Raw genomic sequence first — 19411 nt, 5'->3', positions numbered from 1 at the left:
TGATTCTGTTTCGAGTGAAAATATCGAACACGTGTACGAATCTGATCCCGGGTGTAAATTTGACCCAAGTACAAATTTGATCCAAGGACGAACCTCAGAATATCGACGCCTGTTGCATGTTGTTCTACTGAGTTGCTGCTATTGCTTGTTCCTTTAGTTCTTTCTGCTTGTTATCATCCATCCTGCTTTTTAATTCACACGGCTTCTTAGTATTAGTTCCACACATTTATTCTAACACAGTCATATTAATAGCATCCGTTTATTAATAATATTTACTAATGAATTTTGTTTTGGGCAAATAATAAGGTAAATATTTTAGTTTCAAAACAGTTGTATTATAAACTAAGAACGTTTCGATTTAGTTGCATATATAATTTGGTATAAAATTACTTTCTGCATTTCTATGAGATTTTTCGTTCAAGTGTAATGTTTTGTCTGTTTTCAAAGACTTCAAAGTGTGTTGCAGGAAAGCTTGGCGAGTTATCTTAGAAACGGTACAAATTCGTTTCCTCTTGTCTTACTTTATTGGATAGCTACTTTCCTCAACACCCTTTGAAGTTTTTAATATTTCAATATGGTATATTTTGCGCAATTTCATTATAAATACTTAATTATTTCGTCACTGACCGCATGCGGTGTTTCATCAGAGGGCCGTGAGTGCGTCAACTGTGGCGCCACGTCGACGCCGTTGTGGCGACGCGACGGTAATGGTCACTACCTGTGCAACGCCTGCGGCCTGTACTACAAGATGAACGGCCAGAACCGACCCCTCATCAAGCCCAAGCAGCGCATGGTGAGTACACTGTGTAGTGCAATGTATGGTGCGCTGTGTGTGGCACTGTGTGGTGCAATGTGCGGTGCAATATGTGGTGAAATGTGTGGTGCGCTGTGTGGGGCACTGTGTGGTGCACTGCATGACACTATTGAACACAATAACAATACTACAATATGAACGACCACTCACCAAGTCCAGGCTACACACACTGTGTGACAATCTTTGGCACGCTACACCTCGGTAATACAGTAGTTAAACAGTTAGTATCGTCCATTTTCAGAAAGACCAAGCCCATGGTGGTACCAACACTGTTTCACTACAGTATGTTACACTACGGAGCAACACACGGTATGGTTCAGTAGTTGTTGGTTTACAAGGCTTACAACAGTACAAGGCTTACAACAGTACAAGGTTTACAACAGTACAAGGCTTACAACAGTACAAGGCTTACAACAGTACAAGGCTTACAACAGTACAAGGCTTACAACAGTACAAGGTTTACAACAGTACAAGGCTTACAACAGTACAAGGCTTACAACAGTACAAGGTTTACAACAGTACAAGGCTTACAACAGTGCAAGGTTTACAACAGTACAAGGTTTACAACAGTACAAGGCTTACAACAGTACAAGGCTTACAACAGTACAAGGTTTACAACAGTACAAGGCTTACAACAGTACAAGGCTTACAACAGTACAAGGCTTACAACAGTACAAGGCTTACAACAGTGCAAGGTTTACAACAGTACAAGGTTTACAACAGAGTAAACCTAACCTATGATACACTGACATGAACCACACTGCTTTATATGGTCAGGTAACATTGTACACAACTATATAAGATTATCCTGTGTATTCTTAATGTGTACGAAAGGTAGAAAGTAAGGAAAAGAGAACAAAAGAAGAAAATAACGGAGATAGAGTGAATGAGTCACACCACCACTCACAGCAGAGGGCGGAAACCATCTGTGTGAACTAGAGAGAGAGAGAGAGAGAGAGAGAGAGAGAGAGAGAGCCAGCTGAATGTAGTAATCTCCCCCTCACAGTCGATACAATGGAGGGCGGGAACCATCTGTGGCAACGAGAAGAAAGTGTGTATGTATGTGTGTATGTATGTGTGTATGTGGGTTAAAGAGCGAGCCAGCTGACAATAGTGTTCCTCTTCCCACAGTCGGCACAACGGAGGGCGGGGACCAGCTGTGCCAACTGTAAGACCACCACAACAACACTCTGGAGACGCAACCAGAACGGCGAACCAGTGTGCAACGCCTGCGGCCTCTACTACAAACTACATAACGTGAGTGTCCTCCTCTCTATGGCTGTTGACTGTCTCAGGATTATTTTCATTTTAAAGATAAATTTCACGGCGTTGTGTCTTTGTTTTGGTCTGACACGTGAATTATTTGAAGTCATACACGCAGAGTTTAGGGACTTTATTGATGTACCGATGAAAGTGTTTATACTGTGTAATAATTAATTGTGTTTACAAGCTACGTGAATGCTATAGCTTTTTGTTGACTAACTTTCAGCTATAAATAAAAATAATAACCTGTAAGCCAAAATAGATATAGGTATTAAACTTTCCAACACAATTATCTATTAAACTATGGAAGAAAATTTTAAAGAAGGTTGCCTCATTTTTCCTGCGTGATGGGGAAATGTCCTGAGAGTGTGGACAAGAATATTAACATACTTGAAATTATTCTGATTCTCATTTCCTGTGCGAGATAGAACTGACATCGATAAATACATCTTATATTCATATAACAAAGATTCCTTCCTACTTAATACCTCTGTTCGTAGGTGTGATGTTTGATAGATAAACATAATAATGAAAGCAAAATAAATATTCAGATCTTAGGGCATTTGTCTTCAATATATTTTGATTCTTTATTACCCAATGTTATCAAGTGGACGGAAGAATATTAATATTGGAACCACTTTAATTAACGCCAATAAGTAAAACCTTAAACTTCCCTCTTATTCTAGAGTATTGTACAGTATGTGGCTATATAGAAATTTCTAGTATAAAGTGCGCGCTGCTTTTCTTATCATATTATATTAAAAACTGTGTACTAGTCCATAGTGCCGTGTATAGCCTCACACTGCTGGCACCTGAAGCTACATCTCTTGCTTAATGTGGTGATACGGACGACCTGTTGAGAAACATTACCACAAATTATGGTTAATCTTCCTTCACTTCCTTTTGGATACAGAGTTATCACAATATAGTTTGGTAATATGTGTATATATATATATATACATATTTTTTCCGGCTGTCACTTATATTACTTCAAAGTAAAACATCCATTATATACTTCATATAAATACGTAAGGCCACCAGGAGCAGCAGTAGCTCTCCACCATGAATACTTGCGCACGTAAACAGTGGAAGATACTGGATACACTGAGCCTAGCAGCAGTCACATAAACCTGATGTTAAGGTGCGTGTGGGCCCAAGCCTACCAGGGACCCAGTAAACACAAGTAAAGCCTACGGGATTACATATCTTGTCAGGTGATCTGCATCTGAGGTGTTTACCGATGACAATCTGTGATGGTTTTACTGTTATTGTCTTAGATAATGGAGGTGATCCACTTTGATTATCTTCCTGGCATTGTTGTGTGTGTGAGGAGTCTCCTCGGGCTTGCTGGGGATATCTTCCTGGCATTGTTGTGTGTGTGAGGAGTCTCCTCGGGCTTGCTGGGGATCCCGGGGAGAGGGGAGAATGTGAAGTCTTTTGCCTAGAAGGAGAAGTAAAGAGGAAGAAAAAAGACATGGATGAAAATTTAGAATAAGTGAGAAATTCAGTCATCTCTATCTCTACATGAAATTGAGTTTTTCAGTCCTACATTCTTTCCAACACACACACACACACTCTCTCTCTCTCTCTCTCTCTCTCTCTCTCTCTCTCTCTCTCTCATTTTTTTCGTCTCCTCCCACTAACATCGTTTCCCAACACTCCTGGCCCCTCCTCCTCCTCTCCTCCTCCTCCTCCCCTCTTCTTCCTCCACCTCCTCCTCCTCCTCCTCTTCTCTTCCTCCTTCCCTCTTCTTCCTCCTCTTCCCCTCCCCATTCCTCCTCCCCTCTTCCTTCCTCCCCCCCCCTTCCTCCCCCCCTTGGACCAGGTGTGTGGTGGAGTGACGATGTGGGGGTTGGGAGGAGGGAGGAGGGAGGAGGGAGGAGGAGGGAGGAGGTCTTGGTGGAGATAAGGGAATGATGGCCATCGCTAAGATACCCTCAAGATGGCCAGATGTTGGGTGCCGAGGTGTGCAGATCTGAGGGAAAGAGGTTTGACTATCAACTCATCTCAAGATCTGTGGGCCCTCAGGTGATGAGTTTAGGATCGCTAATCTCCTATCTGAGCTCGTAAACTTGCGGTGTGGACTGGTAGTAAACACTCAATTATAAGAAGTGTTGGTTGTATGTGTGTGTGGGATGATGTGTTTGGCTGTGCAAGTGTTCACCAACGAGAGAGAGAGAGAGAGAGAGAGAGAGAGAGACTACTTGTTTGTTTAGTTAGCAGCTTTGTTTACATAGCGTACACTGCACATCTGATATCTGTCGTTATTGTTTTTGTTTTTCAGAAGCGTCAAAGAAAAAAATAACAGACGAAATATGTCATTCCCACAGACTGTCACATTGATAATCTTAGATATATTACATGATAACCTATCCAGTAATAAAACAATTATAAAAATAGGAATAATTTGGTCCTCATAATTCTTAAACTGTCCTTAAATTAGACGTAGCTTAAGTTAATTATCTAATTATCGTAATATATAAGGCCAGCTACCTAGAATAGCGAGTGAACACGTGGGGAAATATATGATCGAGACGCAAGTGAGTTAAAAAAAAATTATAATAAGATAAACGCAATCTGAGCAGATAGTCATTCCGTATCTCTGTCGACACGTCAGATGGCACCTCCCTGCCACCCGTAAATGAAAGATACAATCCCTTATCCTCCGTCAGATTACATTGTATATAAAGATGCGGTACGATACTCTAACTTCCTCGCGTGATATTATCTTACGCCCGACAGCACGCCCCATTCATTTAGCCCATCCAACTTGGATCCAAATCTGCGATAGCGAGATTACCTGTCTTCTAAGTGGAGAGAGATGGCATGGCGTTGATAAAAGTGGCATAAAATATTTCCATAGATGCGTTGTGGCGATGGAAGGGGGAGATCAAACGTTGAATATGTCATTAAAAACGTTTGTGGGAGATAAGGAGAGAGATGGGGATAAGGTCCAGGTACTTGATACTGTGATGATTGTTGGATGATGATCTAGATAAAGGTGGTGGGGGAGGGGAGGGGAGGGAGGGAGGGAGGGGAGGGGAGGGAGAGGGAGGGAGAGGGAGAGGGGAGGGGAGGAAGGAGAGAGAGAGAGATGTCATAAGTTATATATTGTTGGGTTTACGGGTGTCTTCAGACTGGGAAGACAAGATGCTGAACGTTAACTTATATTACAAGAACAAGATATTCAGAAGCAAAAGGAGATAATTGTTCCTTTGAATAACAATCAGAATTATCACATATTTCCGTAATCATATTTTGGGGTGTTTTTCTTCGAGTTCGTTACCTCATTCATTGACTCTGTGACGATGGTAGTACGTATATATGATGGTAGAGGGCGCATATAGAATCAACTCTGTCACCACGAAGTATACTTTTCTGTAGCCGAGACCCCCCCCCCCCTCCCTCAGAGGTGCGCGACCCTGGGCTGCGCAGTAAGAGGGCCAAGAATGCTTAAGGTCCAACACCGACACATCAAAGAATTCTCCCTTAAACTTCCTCGACGCAGACTTTACCATTCCTGGATTCCCTTCTCTCTCACTGTGTTATTTTCCTTACGTCTACTGACATGAAATTGCTGTTGATATGTTGAAAGTCAAGCTCGACACAAGGTACAAGTTATCTATATTTAGTGTAAAGGTGTTCAGAATCATCACAAGGTAAGGGAAATACCTCGTTATTAGCTCCTCTCTTCACCCCTCCTCATCCCCACACCTACGACTACTGCCAAACTTTGTTGCATAAAACGCACACACGAGCGAACTAACTCCTTAGTTTTTGTTCAGTCCTGTTGTACATGTCGTGATATTTGTCCCCCGCTCCCCTCCCTCTCTCATCCCACCCCCCCGGGCCCGAGCATCCACTAGTAAAGCCGCACCTCCCCTCCACGTTGGTTGTGGGCGTGGCCGAGGTGCAGATGCGTGTGTAGGGAGCACCAGTAGCCATTTTTGACACCATTTGCTTGAGAGCTCTCCTGTCACCGCTGCCCATATATCACAAGCGCGCGCGACTCGGGTACTCATCCTAAATTTTATGTCTCGGAAGTACCAGCAAAGCCACAAAACTCCTTTTGCTTCTTCGCCCTAAACCCACATCCTCCAGCACTTACGGGGCAAAACAATGTTCCTTTGGGCCCCCTAGCTCGCCTAAAGAAGAAGGAAAAGTGATAATAGTGTCCCTCCAGCGGTGTCTGAAAGTATATGTAGTGGGGCCCCTCGGCGGCACCGCTCGGCCCCGCCCTGAGCTATGGCAGTGCGTCACTTAAAAGCGGCTCGGCAGATCCCTCAACCGATTATCTGCGGCATCAGTAGGTTCATGGCCATGCCGTGATGCAGGTCATTGCGGAGAGTGATGCTCCTCCCGCTAAGAATTGTGTTCTGTCGTTGCGCAGGCGCAAATTATTATTTGTCAATGCGCCGTAGGGTTGAAAATTATATTCTCCATTACTCAGCGTCACCCCTAACTTTGCTCAAATTACCCACGTTATTCACTCCTCTCGTACTTTACACCCCACCCCACCCCCCCATACCAGCCATGTATACAGTGTGTTAAAACTACAGTCACTATCAACATACCCACACCACACATGTTGCCCACTTCATCACCTCCCACATCCTGCCCATCTCTCAGCGGTCACCACCCACACGCCCCGCCCTCACTTGATTGATCCTCTTGGGAATATATTTAGGTAGTAGTAGTAGCAGCAGCAGTTGTGGTAGTTGTTGTTGTAATAATAGTAGTTGTAGTACAGAAGTTGTAGTAGTTGTAGCTTTTCTCGAACTCCTGCTCCAAACTGTGTGCTATCACCTTTCACTTTCTACCATTCCTCCATCACTCTACCATTCCTCCATCAATCTACCATTCCTCCATCACTCAACCATTCCTCCATCACTCTACCATTCCTCCATCACTCTACCATTCCTCCATCAATCTACCATTCCTCCATCACTCAACCATTCCTCCATCACTCTACCATTCCTCCATCACTCTACCATTCCTCCATCACTCAACCATTCCCCCATCACTCTTGCATTCCTCCATCACTCTTGCATTCCTCCATCACTCAACCATTCCCCATCACTCTTGCATTCCTCCATCACTCTACCATTCCTCCATCACTCAACCATTCCCCCATCACTCTTGCATTCCTCCATCACTCTTGCATTCCTCCATCACTCAACCATTCCCCATCACTCTTGCATTCCTCCATCACTCTACCATTCCTCCATCACTCAACCATTCCTCCATCACTCAACCATTCCTCCATCACTTTCTCCATCTCTCTTATCACTGCTCCACCACACACACTAATTATTACAGCCTCTGGTTTTCTTCTCTCCGTCCTCTACACTTTCTTCTATCCATTAAATTATCACTTCTCTTCTACATCCATCTTTATCTTTCTGTTTCTATTATCTTCCTTCTCTCTTTTACTTCAACCATATAAAACTTTTTTTTTCACTCATTCTTACTTACTTTTTCCTCTCGCCTTTATATCACTTGTCTTCATTCTACTTCAACATTCTACATAATTTCTCTACGTTCTCTCCTCCCTACATCATCTTACTACATATTCCCGCTCCCCCTTTTATCACCATTCTTTTCTACACTCTTTCATCACCTCTCTACTTTTCCTCACCCCTACATCATCTCTCTAGTTACCCTTACCTCCCCCCCTCATCTTCTCACCATTCCCTCATCCCCTCCCATCTCTCACACCATTCCCTCACCCCCTACCCCCTTTCTGACACCATTCCCTCACCCTCCTCCCTATACCCGCTGTTGCTGTGCCTATCTGGATAAAACAAGGAAAAAATAAACATATATATATATATACCACAGGCAATTAAGAGATGTATAAAAATCTCTTTGATAATTATGTACTGTACGGGCCGCTACACGTAAAAACCGGTTACATGCATGAAGGACATCAAAGATTCCCACGTAATGGTAATATTTAGGCCGGTAAACACCCCCTGAGATTCCTACCCCAGATATGGTGTCACGATTAACAGATAAGTAGAACCCGCTTTGATAAGAAAAAAATGGTAGGTGTGTACAGGATCGTCGACCTTTAGCTCCCTTGCTCCTTTTAACTAGATCTTTCCCCTAACCTACCCCCCCTCCCTCTCCCTTCTCCTCTCCCTTTGGGCTTACCTCTCACCTCACCTCCTCTCCTTCTTTATGAACCTAAGGCTTCGTTTAACCCAACCTACCTCGCGCCATCCTACCTCACATCACAATGCTCTATCGGGTATCTCACTGTACGACCTACACTCTCCTGGGGATTCTTCATACTTTCTACTCTCTAGTTACTTCCTTTACTTGGCTTAGAGCTTCATCTCTCACCTCCACCTTACTCTTGTTTATTACCGTCTTGCGTACCTTCCTCCCTTACCGTTTCCCCTCACCCTCCTAACTTTGGCTTTCTAACCTTCCTTGCCCTCTCCTCTTGTGTCTCCCCTCACTTTCTACCGATAACTTACTCCCAACTCACTCCCCTATTGGGTCTACTCTCCCCTCTATCCCCTTCCCAAGAGCTTTTCCTCTCCCACAGAGCCTCACCTCACCCTTCCCTTGACTTCCCCCCCCAACCACCTCCCTGCTTCCTTATTCTATTTTACCCCCTCACAGATCCCATCTCCTCCCCCTACACCACCTGGCTGCCCCGTAAACCCCGCCTTATGCACTGTTAACGAGAGTCTTTAGAAATGGCGCATCTCCCCCGACCAAAAATGGCTGTAGTTCCTAAAATCATTTAGACCAGCAACATGGCTAACACTCCCACGCAAAAACCTGTCATGATGCATACTTTCACGCCATTATTGAAATCACTCCTCTAAATCTATGAAGAGTTATCGAGGAGAAAGCGAGTTTGTGAGGGAGGGACTGGCAAGCAGGAAACATCACGGCTGGACTCCCAAACATTCGGTCGTCGGAGAGATGAACAATAACTCCCTGAGGATGTACCGTACTTGAGCTTGTTATTAAGATCATTACATGCTGTAGTCATCCGCGGTAACATGTGTTAAGACAGCAAGTTACGAAACGGTATTTTTCTATATATATGTAACCCACGTACTCCCATTAAGAATTTGTTTTACATTTTCGCACATTATTTGTGTGTGTGTGTGTGTGTGTGTGTGTGTGTGTGTTAGTTACTGCTTATATTTTTCTGTAAGGGAACCAGAACCTCCCTCCTACACACGTACAATATCTAAAACAACTCTTTCTCCTCCTCAAAGACATACAGACTGGACAACACACACATACGACTCTGCCCAGGAGATTATTCTAGTGATCGAGAAAATATTTACCTTCAATAACTCAGATAACACACTCGGTACACTACAATGACAACAACTTACAGAAATTATTATTATTTATTATGTGTCAGGAATAAATTTATTTAAGGGGAAAACTAATACTAAATAATAATAATCCGTGTTGTTTTTGTTCACGTCCAAGGATGACTGTAAAACCTGACGTATCTACGGTTACCGATGACTGATACCCTTCAGTGTGTTGATAAATGGGTGAAAACAGCAAGACATAGAAGACTGCCAGGAGACATGACCTAAAATAGACATGACAGTCAGTTAGTCAATATAAATAAAATCTGTTGTTGTTTTAGTGCATTAACGACCGTCAACGGGTAAGATCTCCAAGTATCAATCACTATGTCAATATCTCCACTAGAAAATATCCTTCACAAATACGGTAAAAATATATATACCTTCTGTATTATAGTAACCAAACCACCCATGTGCTTTTATACTTACTAAATCCACCGTGTTAACTCCCTTGAATACGCTTTAAAAGTGTTTGTCATATCTTGCAGACAATACTGTGAGCAATGTCTTAAAGGAATCGTCCTGACACTTGTACGCTGTTCTTCCATGAGGCTGCATAAAGAAGAATAACTGGAGGGAGGGAGGGAGGGAGGGGAGGAGGGGGGGAGGGAGGGGAGGGTAAGGAAGGAAGGGGGGAAGAAGGGAAGGGGTAGGGAGGGAGGGAGGGAGGAGTCTGGGATATACCTGACGAAGCAGTTGTTATCACACACCACGTTCATAGATGTAGAGCCACGCCCACCAGGCCACGCCCATACTATCTGATCTGAAGTGTAGGAGACCCAATCACACAGGCACACACACACACACACACACATCCACACATATGCACGCACGCACACACCCCCCCCACACACACATATACGTACGTACGTATAAACACGCACGCATAAACACACACACACACCTACACACATACGTTTTACACATACGCACACGCACACACGTATATCGTATGTATACACACACAAACACACATTCATACACATATACTTTCTCTTACAGATGCACAAACACACAAAACCACACGTAAAACACACACACACTACAGTAGGTAAGCATGCACATACTCACACCTTATATACAGATAAATGAAAACTAACCTAACCTAATATAACCTAATCTAACCTAACCTAACAAAACCTAACCAAACCCATCCAAATCTAACCTAACCAATCTCAACCTAACCTAATCTAACCCAACCTAACCAAACCCAACCTAATCTAACCCAAACTAACCAAATCCAACCTAACCAAACCCAACCTAATCTAACCCAAACTAACCAAATCCAACCTAACCAAACCCAACCAAACCCATCCTAACCAAACCCAACCTAACCAAACCCAACCTAACCAAACCCAACCTAACCCATCCTAACCAAACCCGACCTAACCTAACCTAACCTAACCTAACCTAACCAATCTCAACCTAACCTAAACTAACCTAAACAAACCTCACCTAACCTCACCACACATCACGAGTCACAAACGAAAAAAAAGTCAACGAACAGACAATACCAGACAGACAGATACACAAACAAACAAACAATTTTGTGCAAAATCATCAAGTCGTGGGGTAGGGGTGGGGTAGGGAAGAAAGGGTAGGGGAGGAAAAGGGGAAGGTGGGGTGGGGGAGGGTAGGGGTGGGGGGGGAAAGGTAGGGTGGGGGGGGGTGGGGGAAGGTAGGGTGGGGGTTGAGGGGGGGAAGATGGGTAGGGGAAAGGGAGGGGGGGGAAGGTGGGGTGGGGAGGGGAGGAGGAGTAGGGGGGTGGGGGTAGAAGGTAGGGAAGGTAGTAAGGTAGGGGGGGAAGGTAGGGTAGGGGGGAAGGTGGGGAAGGTGGGGTGGGGGAAGTGGGGGTAGGGGGGGAAGGTGGGGTAGGGGGTGGCATCAAACTGACACCATGTAGAAGGAATAAAAACAGAAACAGGAACGAAAAGATAAATAAAAAATATCTTGATCTCCATCTCTACAGACCAACCGACTAATTGCTACTACGCTGGTCACATGGGCGAATGCCGGGGCAGGCGGGAGGGCGAGGGATAATATCAAATGCAGAAAAGGAAAGGAGAGGAAATAGCAATTAAAAAAAAAACACATGACGATTTGTTTTTGTACGGGTTTTAAAATGACTGCGAAGAGATACAGAAAGGAAGAGAAAGGATGAGAGACAAAGAGAGAAAGGAAGGAAGGAAGAGAGAATTGAAGAAGAGAGGGAGAGAGGAAGGAATTAAGAAAGAATCAAGTAGTGAAGGAGAAATGAACTGATGAGAAAAAAAAACAGCAATTAGAAAAAGAAACAGAAATAAGAGAGAGAAAGTTGAAACTGCAAAATATGAAAAGAACTAGAGAGAGAGAGAGAGAGATTAGGGAAAAGACAAGCAAACAGAACTACAGCCAGCGACGAAAGATAGAGAGTGAGTGAGTGAGTGAACGGAAAAAGGGAATCAAAGGTAGAGAGAAGAACCTGGACGAGTGAACAGAATTAGAGACACAGAAAGAGAGAGAGAGAGAGAGAGGAGAAGAAGGGTCGACAGCAAAAACACCTACAGACAGAGAAACAGAGAGGGTGGGGGGGTGTTTGAGAGGGCAAAAACGGGACACAGATGTAGAAACAGATAGAGAAAGGGTACGTGTGCAGGCCCTGGGAACCAGACACACGCACACACATGCACATACACACACACATGAGAAAGATGCACACAAACACACGCATATAACACATACACACACACACGTTGAGGGCAGGAGGGAGATGGGTGGTATAAAAATAGGCTACCACAAGTTCTCTTGATGCTTTCAAGTGCCTTTGCTGATCTCTCTCTCTCTCTCTCATTTCTTCTACAGTAACCTTTAATGAAAAATATCCTTTGTATATAAAGATTTTTTTTAATAATTCAGTAAATAAGAAAAATATCCTTATTGTACCTATCAGAGAGAGAGAGAGAGAGAGAGAGAGAGAGAGAGAGAGAGAGACCTGTCACACAATATACTTAGAACACACAGATGAATACCAATCAGATCAATTCTCCCAACAAGTATATACCAGCATTCTCATCTAGATCCAAACCTAGCAGAATTTCCTTCAACTTCTCCAGATGTAAATTCTAACAGGAGAAAGTATACTATTAATCCCTGGAAGTATACTAGCATATACTGGTTCAGATATGCTGGGGTTGTGTACGGTACCGTGGGTGGAGCGTCAGAAGCTCTCCTGACTCGCCTGATCAGAGGTGAAGATAATGAAGTCAGGAAATATCGAGGTGAAAGAGTGGGGGGGAGGAGAGGGAGGAGAGGTGAGTGGGGAGGGTGGGGAAGGAGGGTGGGAGGTGGGGAAGGTAGAGAAGGAGAGGGGGTAGGTGATTGGAGGTGGGTGGTGAAGGAGGGTAGGGAAGGAGAGGGGGTAGGTGAGTGGGGAAGAGTGGTGAAGGTGGGTAGGGTGGGCAGGGAAAGAGAATGGGGAAGGCAGGGAAGGAAGAGGGAGGTAAATGGGATATGGTGATGAAAGACTGCAGGAAAAGAGGAAGAGGGGGAGGGTGTGTGGGTGGTAGAGGGGAGAGAGTGGAAGAAGGAGGGAGAGTGAGAGAGAGAATAGGTGGGTCTTGGAGAGAAATGATGGGAGGAGGAGAATAGATGATAGTGATGAAGGACTGGGGGGGGGTGGGAGGGATGATGGGGGAGAGAGGAAAAGGATGGATGGGGGAGGGGAAGAGAATGGATGAGGCTGTATAAGAATGGGAGATAAGTAAAGGTGATGAAGTGACGAGGGACTTACAAAAATGAGAACACAAGTCAAGTGCAAAAAGAAAGGAAGTGTTATAATGACGAGGGCAAAGAGCTGCTACTTAAAGTGGTGAACGAGATGAAGAAGATAAAACAGAAGGCGGAAATGAAAAGAAAAGCAGACGAAGAATAATAGAAGTCTAAAGAAGGCGGGAGGTGAAACACATTAAAACCACCAAGAGGAATATTATTGACCTGAAGAAAGACTGTTGACCTATGTTGAGTAGTTGTTTCTACTCACCTACCTACCCCTACCCTACCCCCCCTCTCACACTACCTATACTGTATATCATCCCTTGACCTGACCTGGGCTGACCTATACTAACCAGTTTTGAGTTACGCTGATAGGGACCATCTGGAGGTGTACTCCCCATTGTGTGTGTGTGTCTGTGTGTGTGTGTTAGGGCTCAAGTCTGACATTTTAAAAGTTGCCTCATGAATATCTGCTATTATTATTATTATTATTATTATTATTATTATTATTATTATTATTAGTGACGTATGTATGCCCTGTACCTAAGCACCTGTAGGTTACATGTTAAAAAAAAAAACTAACTGTGGAACGTCTGAGCTTTCGATTTTGTTAAGTGTTTGAATTCTGGAAGTACACCGATAAATTAGGAAAGGACTATTTATTCTTTTTTTTTTTTAGGTATGTTAATTACCCTTACATTAATTTTTGAATATTGGTAGGGGAAGAAAATGACACACACACACACACACACACACACACACACACACACACACACACACGTTGTATCCTATAAGAAGTCTCTGTCACGACAATACTGCACGTTAAGACAACACACAATAAGTCACCGTCGTTCCCTGACACACTTACTTATCGAAGTTGACTTAAAAGACAATAATTCGCCCTCCCCAAAAATATATTCAACATGAACTTGTAAGTCACTCAGGTAGATTGGATATAAAAGTCTTCGTGAGATCCCCCATCGATCGTCCCCCTCTGCTCTCTTAACTCACGCTGCAGATACTTTAGTGAAAACATATGTCTATGATGAAGCTCGGCAGACACTCGTACCGGGAGTGGACGGTGGGTTGAGTCTAGAATATACGAATTATATCAAAGGTTTGTTAAGTAATAGTGGTGGCCGAGATTACGAGGTCAGTACTATTCAATCACAGGAACATTATACAATCACAAAGACAGACAGACAGACAACAAACCAATTTATTAAGTCTTAATTATTAACATTCATCAATATTATTTTTTTCTTTGTATGTGTTGTGTTGAGTTCTTGGTGTTGTGACCTTAACACAGTCACGGTCCACTGCTCACAGTAAATTAGGTTCACTTACTTTAGATTAGATTAATTTTATCTTAAATTATCAGGTATAGTGATACCAACAACCACAATGATGTTAATTTATTCTTGTTATTATTATTCATAATAATAATATAATGCTAATAAGAAGGAAAAGAAGAATAAGAAGATAAAAACAATGAATAATTTGCTTTTGTTTTTAGTTTTAATCCTAGTTGGTCAGACTTCGCCTCAAATTACACTTATCTTTCATATTAGGAATTCAATCCAATTTCTTGAAAACGTCGATAAACGACCCTTCTATAAAAAAACACAAAAGACACGTGAAATCCAAAAACAATCTAAAAATTACAATCCAATTAAACTTTGTGAACTATCACAAAATTCAAGCGCAAGAGACGATTGTTTCTGGAAAAGGCCAAAAGCCACCGAGATTCTCCTACCATTAATATCCCCGGGGACCATAACAGGGGTGGCGTGCCCCTCCCCGGAAGAGCCACAATCGCGGTTCTTATCGACGCCCCCGCCTTCACTATCTCTCCACCAATCATCGGTCACCACCTGTTATCCATCGACCAATCACGTATCAGGAAGATGAGGATGGCCGATGGCTTCCGCGCAACCATTAAGCAAATTCACTTTAAACAAACAAAAAGTATCATTAATATTCTACTTAAAAGTTAAAAGTTGGTATTTTGGTTTAATCATTGTTTAATCTATGGTTTGTATGAAAAGTATGGAAAACAATGAATTATTTTGTGTATGCTGTATGAGGCGGGCGGTGTTTTCCAGAGAGGCTGAAATACCAGGGGACGGTAAGGGTGTTTTGCTCCCTCGACCCCCACAGAATTAATGGCTTGTGGCCGGCTGGTACAATTCGGGTTATGGTGTTTACGTGGGTGGTGTGAGCGACGGGTTTATGGTGATGGGTGGCGGGCGGGCAGGCGGGCGGGCGGGAACCAGCCGGGAGCACTCTTATGGACGCCCTACTCACTCAACCCTTACACAGTAAACTCTAAATGTTTTATTGCCTCTGAAGAAAACTACGAATGCCTCCTTCTAGTGTGGTGGTGTTATAATCATTATATTTTTGGCCTCAATGATGTTCTACCATGACATGGATAAATTGGCTTGAGCTTCAATGGCTGTGTAATTCCCATTAACTGTTTCATATAATATTTTATATTTACAGTACATGAAGCAGTGAACTAATGTGTTTACTCCTGTATCCTACAGGTGCCTCGGCCGCTGTCCATGAAAAAAGAAGGTATCCAGACCCGCAATCGCAAGTTGAGTTCAAAATCTAAGAAGAAGAAGGGCATGCTAGGCTTCCCAGACATGCTGAAACCACTGGATAAAGGAGGCTTCGGCGGCTTCGGGACTGGAGGCTCTGGGTTCGGCTCCATGTCGCACTACATGTACGGCGGCCAGATGCACGGCTCCTCCATGGCGGGGGGCTTCATGTCGGCGCCGCCCATGCACGGCATGTCGGCCATGTCGGGCGTAGGACTCGGCCTCTCCTCCACCTCACAGATCCAGATCCCCTCCGCGTCGAGCTTAGGTCTTTCTTCGTCGAACAGTATAGTGGGCGCGATGGCCTAGGGACACGCCTCCGCCGACGGCCGCAGCAGTTTGCTGGCCAGCCTCAGCCGCGAGGGCGTCGCTGCCTTCACCTCCGCCGCCCAGCCAATGGAGGCGGTGGATCCTCAACCCTCCTACAGCGGCGCCCACCTATACCCCTCCCAAGGCGTATCTAGCGTCTCTAGTGGGGTCAGCGGTGGAAGAGGCGGGGCTGGTCAAATGGGGTGCGGGGACGGAGGCCTCAGCAGTGGGTACCTAGGGTCTTTACCCCCCCACCTGGCCTCCTCCTCGGGCGCCACCTGATGCGGTGTTCGCAGCCGTCGCGCGGACCAAAAGCACAGCCCAGCCGGCGTCCAAGTCTTTCAGGTGCTAGTGATAGGCAGTGTGTCCAGGGTGTGGGTCGCCACACTCATAATACTCCAGCGTACTCTTCACCTCATTCCACTGACACTGTGATTTTTACCTTATTGAGGTCACTATTTATTTGAGGGGCGCGGGAGACGGAGAGCTGGTCTCTTGGGGACTGCAGGACCAAGTCTTCTGTGCCACCGCCGCACCCAATATGGACACGACCCTCTGGGATCCCAATAAAAAAACTTTGTTTCACACGATGACGTTGAGGAATCGACCGTGTGTGTTCAGTTCAGTCAGATATTCTCATTTGGCTCCTGCTACAGTGGGCAAGTAGTGCAGTCCTATTCTTTCTCTTCTTTACTTTGCACAGTGGCAAGTTCGGACTTCTAAGTCCTCTCCTAGAAACTTCAAATTAACCCCTGGCTTTTAAAGTCGGTTTCTGATATTAGTAGCATCTACTAAACAGTGAATAACGTGTAAAACTTGAAGCCAATGTAAAGTGCAGACCTCGCCCGACCTGAGGTTAAGACGGGAGGTACAGTTTTTGTCACTTGGCGCACGTGGAGTGTACAGTACGAGAGGCGAGTTGTAGATAAGTGACTGAATGTAAAATTGTTTATCTCTATAATTACTAGTCGGCTATTTTTATTATAACGTGTTTCCCTATTACATTACCCTGGCCAAATAACATTTTCATGAGATGATGCATTTCACAAAATAAGTTAACGACACAGTTTTTAAACTACTTCTGATTTGTTGTATGATTCTATGTGCTCTCATTGGTGTAACGTCTTAACTACCCGCGTGACCCGGTGGTAACTAGGTCAAGGAGAAATGAGAGATAGAGAGATCAGGTTCCCCACCAATGAAATGGAGGGGAACATATCTTTCAGAAGGTCTCCTTAGGTCTCGGGTCCACCTGACAGGTCACGAGCAAGGTCACCCCTGGCCAGGGTAAGGAATATTTCTGTGGTTTCTGGAATATTTATGTAGTGCGCGATGATGCTTTCTCTGTGAAGTGTCTCATTTGTTTTAACCATAAATAGCATTGAGAGGAGTCTTGCATGCATTGTGAAGCAAACGCCGGTACCCAGGCGCTCCCAGACAATGTCTTTCACTGATGCAGTGTCCTCTACTGCCGCCTGGCAGTGCCATAGGTCCACTTCGCCAAGTAAGGCAGCACCCTTCACTGTTGGACACTGTGTGACAGTGGTACGGTGTCCTCACCTCACTGCCGGTGATAAACAGCTGTGACGCTACACCATCACTGTGTTACAATAGCCCCATTGTCAGACATTACATCATTGTCAAACATTGTGCTGTTGTCAGACATTGCACCGCTAGCAAACGCTGTACCGTTGTTAAACAACAGTACCATTGATCAACCCTATAATGTTATCCAACACCTTATCGACACGTTATCGCTCTGAGACACTGTACCATTGTCACCAATTGTACCGTTGTTGACACTACCGTTAATGAGCAACTTACCTCAGACAATTTACCTTTGTAAGACACTACCATTATCACACACTGTACTATTGTCACACACACACATACATTGTACTATTATTTGACACTGTACCACTGCCACCCATTGTACCACTGTCACACATTGTACCACTGTCACACATTGTATCATTGTCACACGCTGTACCAGTCACACATAGTACCATTGTCACACACTGTACCATTGTCACATACACACGTTGTACCATTGTCACACACTGTACCATTGTCACACACACACTGTACCATTGTTTCACTTTACCTTTGTCACACACTCTACCATTGTCACACACTCTACCATTGTCACACACTCTACCATTGTCACACACTCTACCATTGTCACACACTCTACCATTGTCACACACTCTACCATTGTCACATACTGTACTATTGTCACACACTGTCAGACACACGGGCCGCCTGGTGTACCGAAGCGTCGATGTCACTCCTATAACTTTTTATTGTACGGAGAGAAAATTGCTTCTCTCAAGTCAAGGGAATCATTCTGCTATTATAAGATCACCGGAGTTATGAGCCGCAGTGATGAAGATAAATAATTGTACTCTTTTTTTTTTTGTCTCTCACCAAATTATTGTTTTTTTCTTAAAATTATATACTAGAAAAATGACCCAATTATGTAATTTTTTTCTCATGTTTTTCAAAGTTTTATGATGATTTTATTCAGCGTTCGGGTTTTTTTTAATAATATGCAAATGACACAACTTTTTTTTATCTTCCTTCGTTTTTATATTTTTTTTTGTGTTTTATTTAATTATCTTATATGTATTATGTATTGTGTCTGTGTCATTTTAGTTCTCTCTCTCAATGATGTTAAAAAAGGGGTCCTGTTTATCTTCATGACTGACATAATTACTGGCAATCTCTAATCTTGAGAAAAAAACATAAAACAAAAAAGGTTTTCATAACTTTGTAAGTACAACAAACGTTTGTGATTTTTCGAAAAATTCCCTCTTCCCTCTCCATGTTCCTCCAAAAAAACCCTCCAATCCATCTCCATCCCTTAATCCACCCCCCCCCCTTTTCCTTTACCCCCTACCCCTTTAATCTTGACACACTGACCCCGTATCCACTCATCCTTCCAAAAAAAAAATAATAATAATGATAATCTCAAAATCACAACGAATATGAAATGTAAACAGAAGGTGTATAGAGGAAAACGGCATCACAGTATTTATGTTTTTGATTTAATAAAGATTTGTATAATGAGGTTCTGAGTTTTACCCCGGAGTGGTGGTAGTGGTTTTGTCTTGAGTGGCCCCCAGGTTACGGTTATTAGGGTACGGCTATTAGGTAAGCTATTAGGGTGCAGCTATTAGGTACAGCTATTAGTGGCTATTACGGTTATTATGGTATGAATATTACGGTACGACCACGTAGTTCGACCATTAGAATACGACCATTAGAACACGATCAACCAGGGCACGACCATTTGGGTATGACCACCAAGCAAGTTA

At 43.7% G+C, this 19411-nt stretch overlaps 1 protein-coding gene across 2 annotated transcripts in view; it reads left to right on the top strand.

The window, feature by feature from the left end:
* Positions 1-19164, top strand: part of LOC121874332 (GATA-binding factor C-like) — an 86721-nt gene extending 67557 nt beyond the window's left edge. For both annotated transcript variants that reach the window (XM_042378452.1, XM_042378451.1), the window contains exons 3-5: positions 648-793; positions 1946-2071; positions 15729-19164. In XM_042378452.1, coding sequence (XP_042234386.1) covers positions 648-793; positions 1946-2071; positions 15729-16094 — 638 coding nt within the window. In that variant the 3' untranslated portion in view covers positions 16095-19164. The remainder of the gene's footprint in view (positions 1-647; positions 794-1945; positions 2072-15728) is intronic.
* Positions 19165-19411: the final 247 nt, after the last annotated feature.

This window comes from Homarus americanus, unplaced genomic scaffold (genome assembly GCF_018991925.1).
Source record: "Homarus americanus isolate GMGI-L3 unplaced genomic scaffold, GMGI_Hamer_2.0 scaffold17856, whole genome shotgun sequence".
Lineage (NCBI taxonomy): Eukaryota > Metazoa > Arthropoda > Malacostraca > Decapoda > Nephropidae > Homarus > Homarus americanus.
This window is presented reverse-complemented; position numbering and strand designations above follow the sequence as displayed.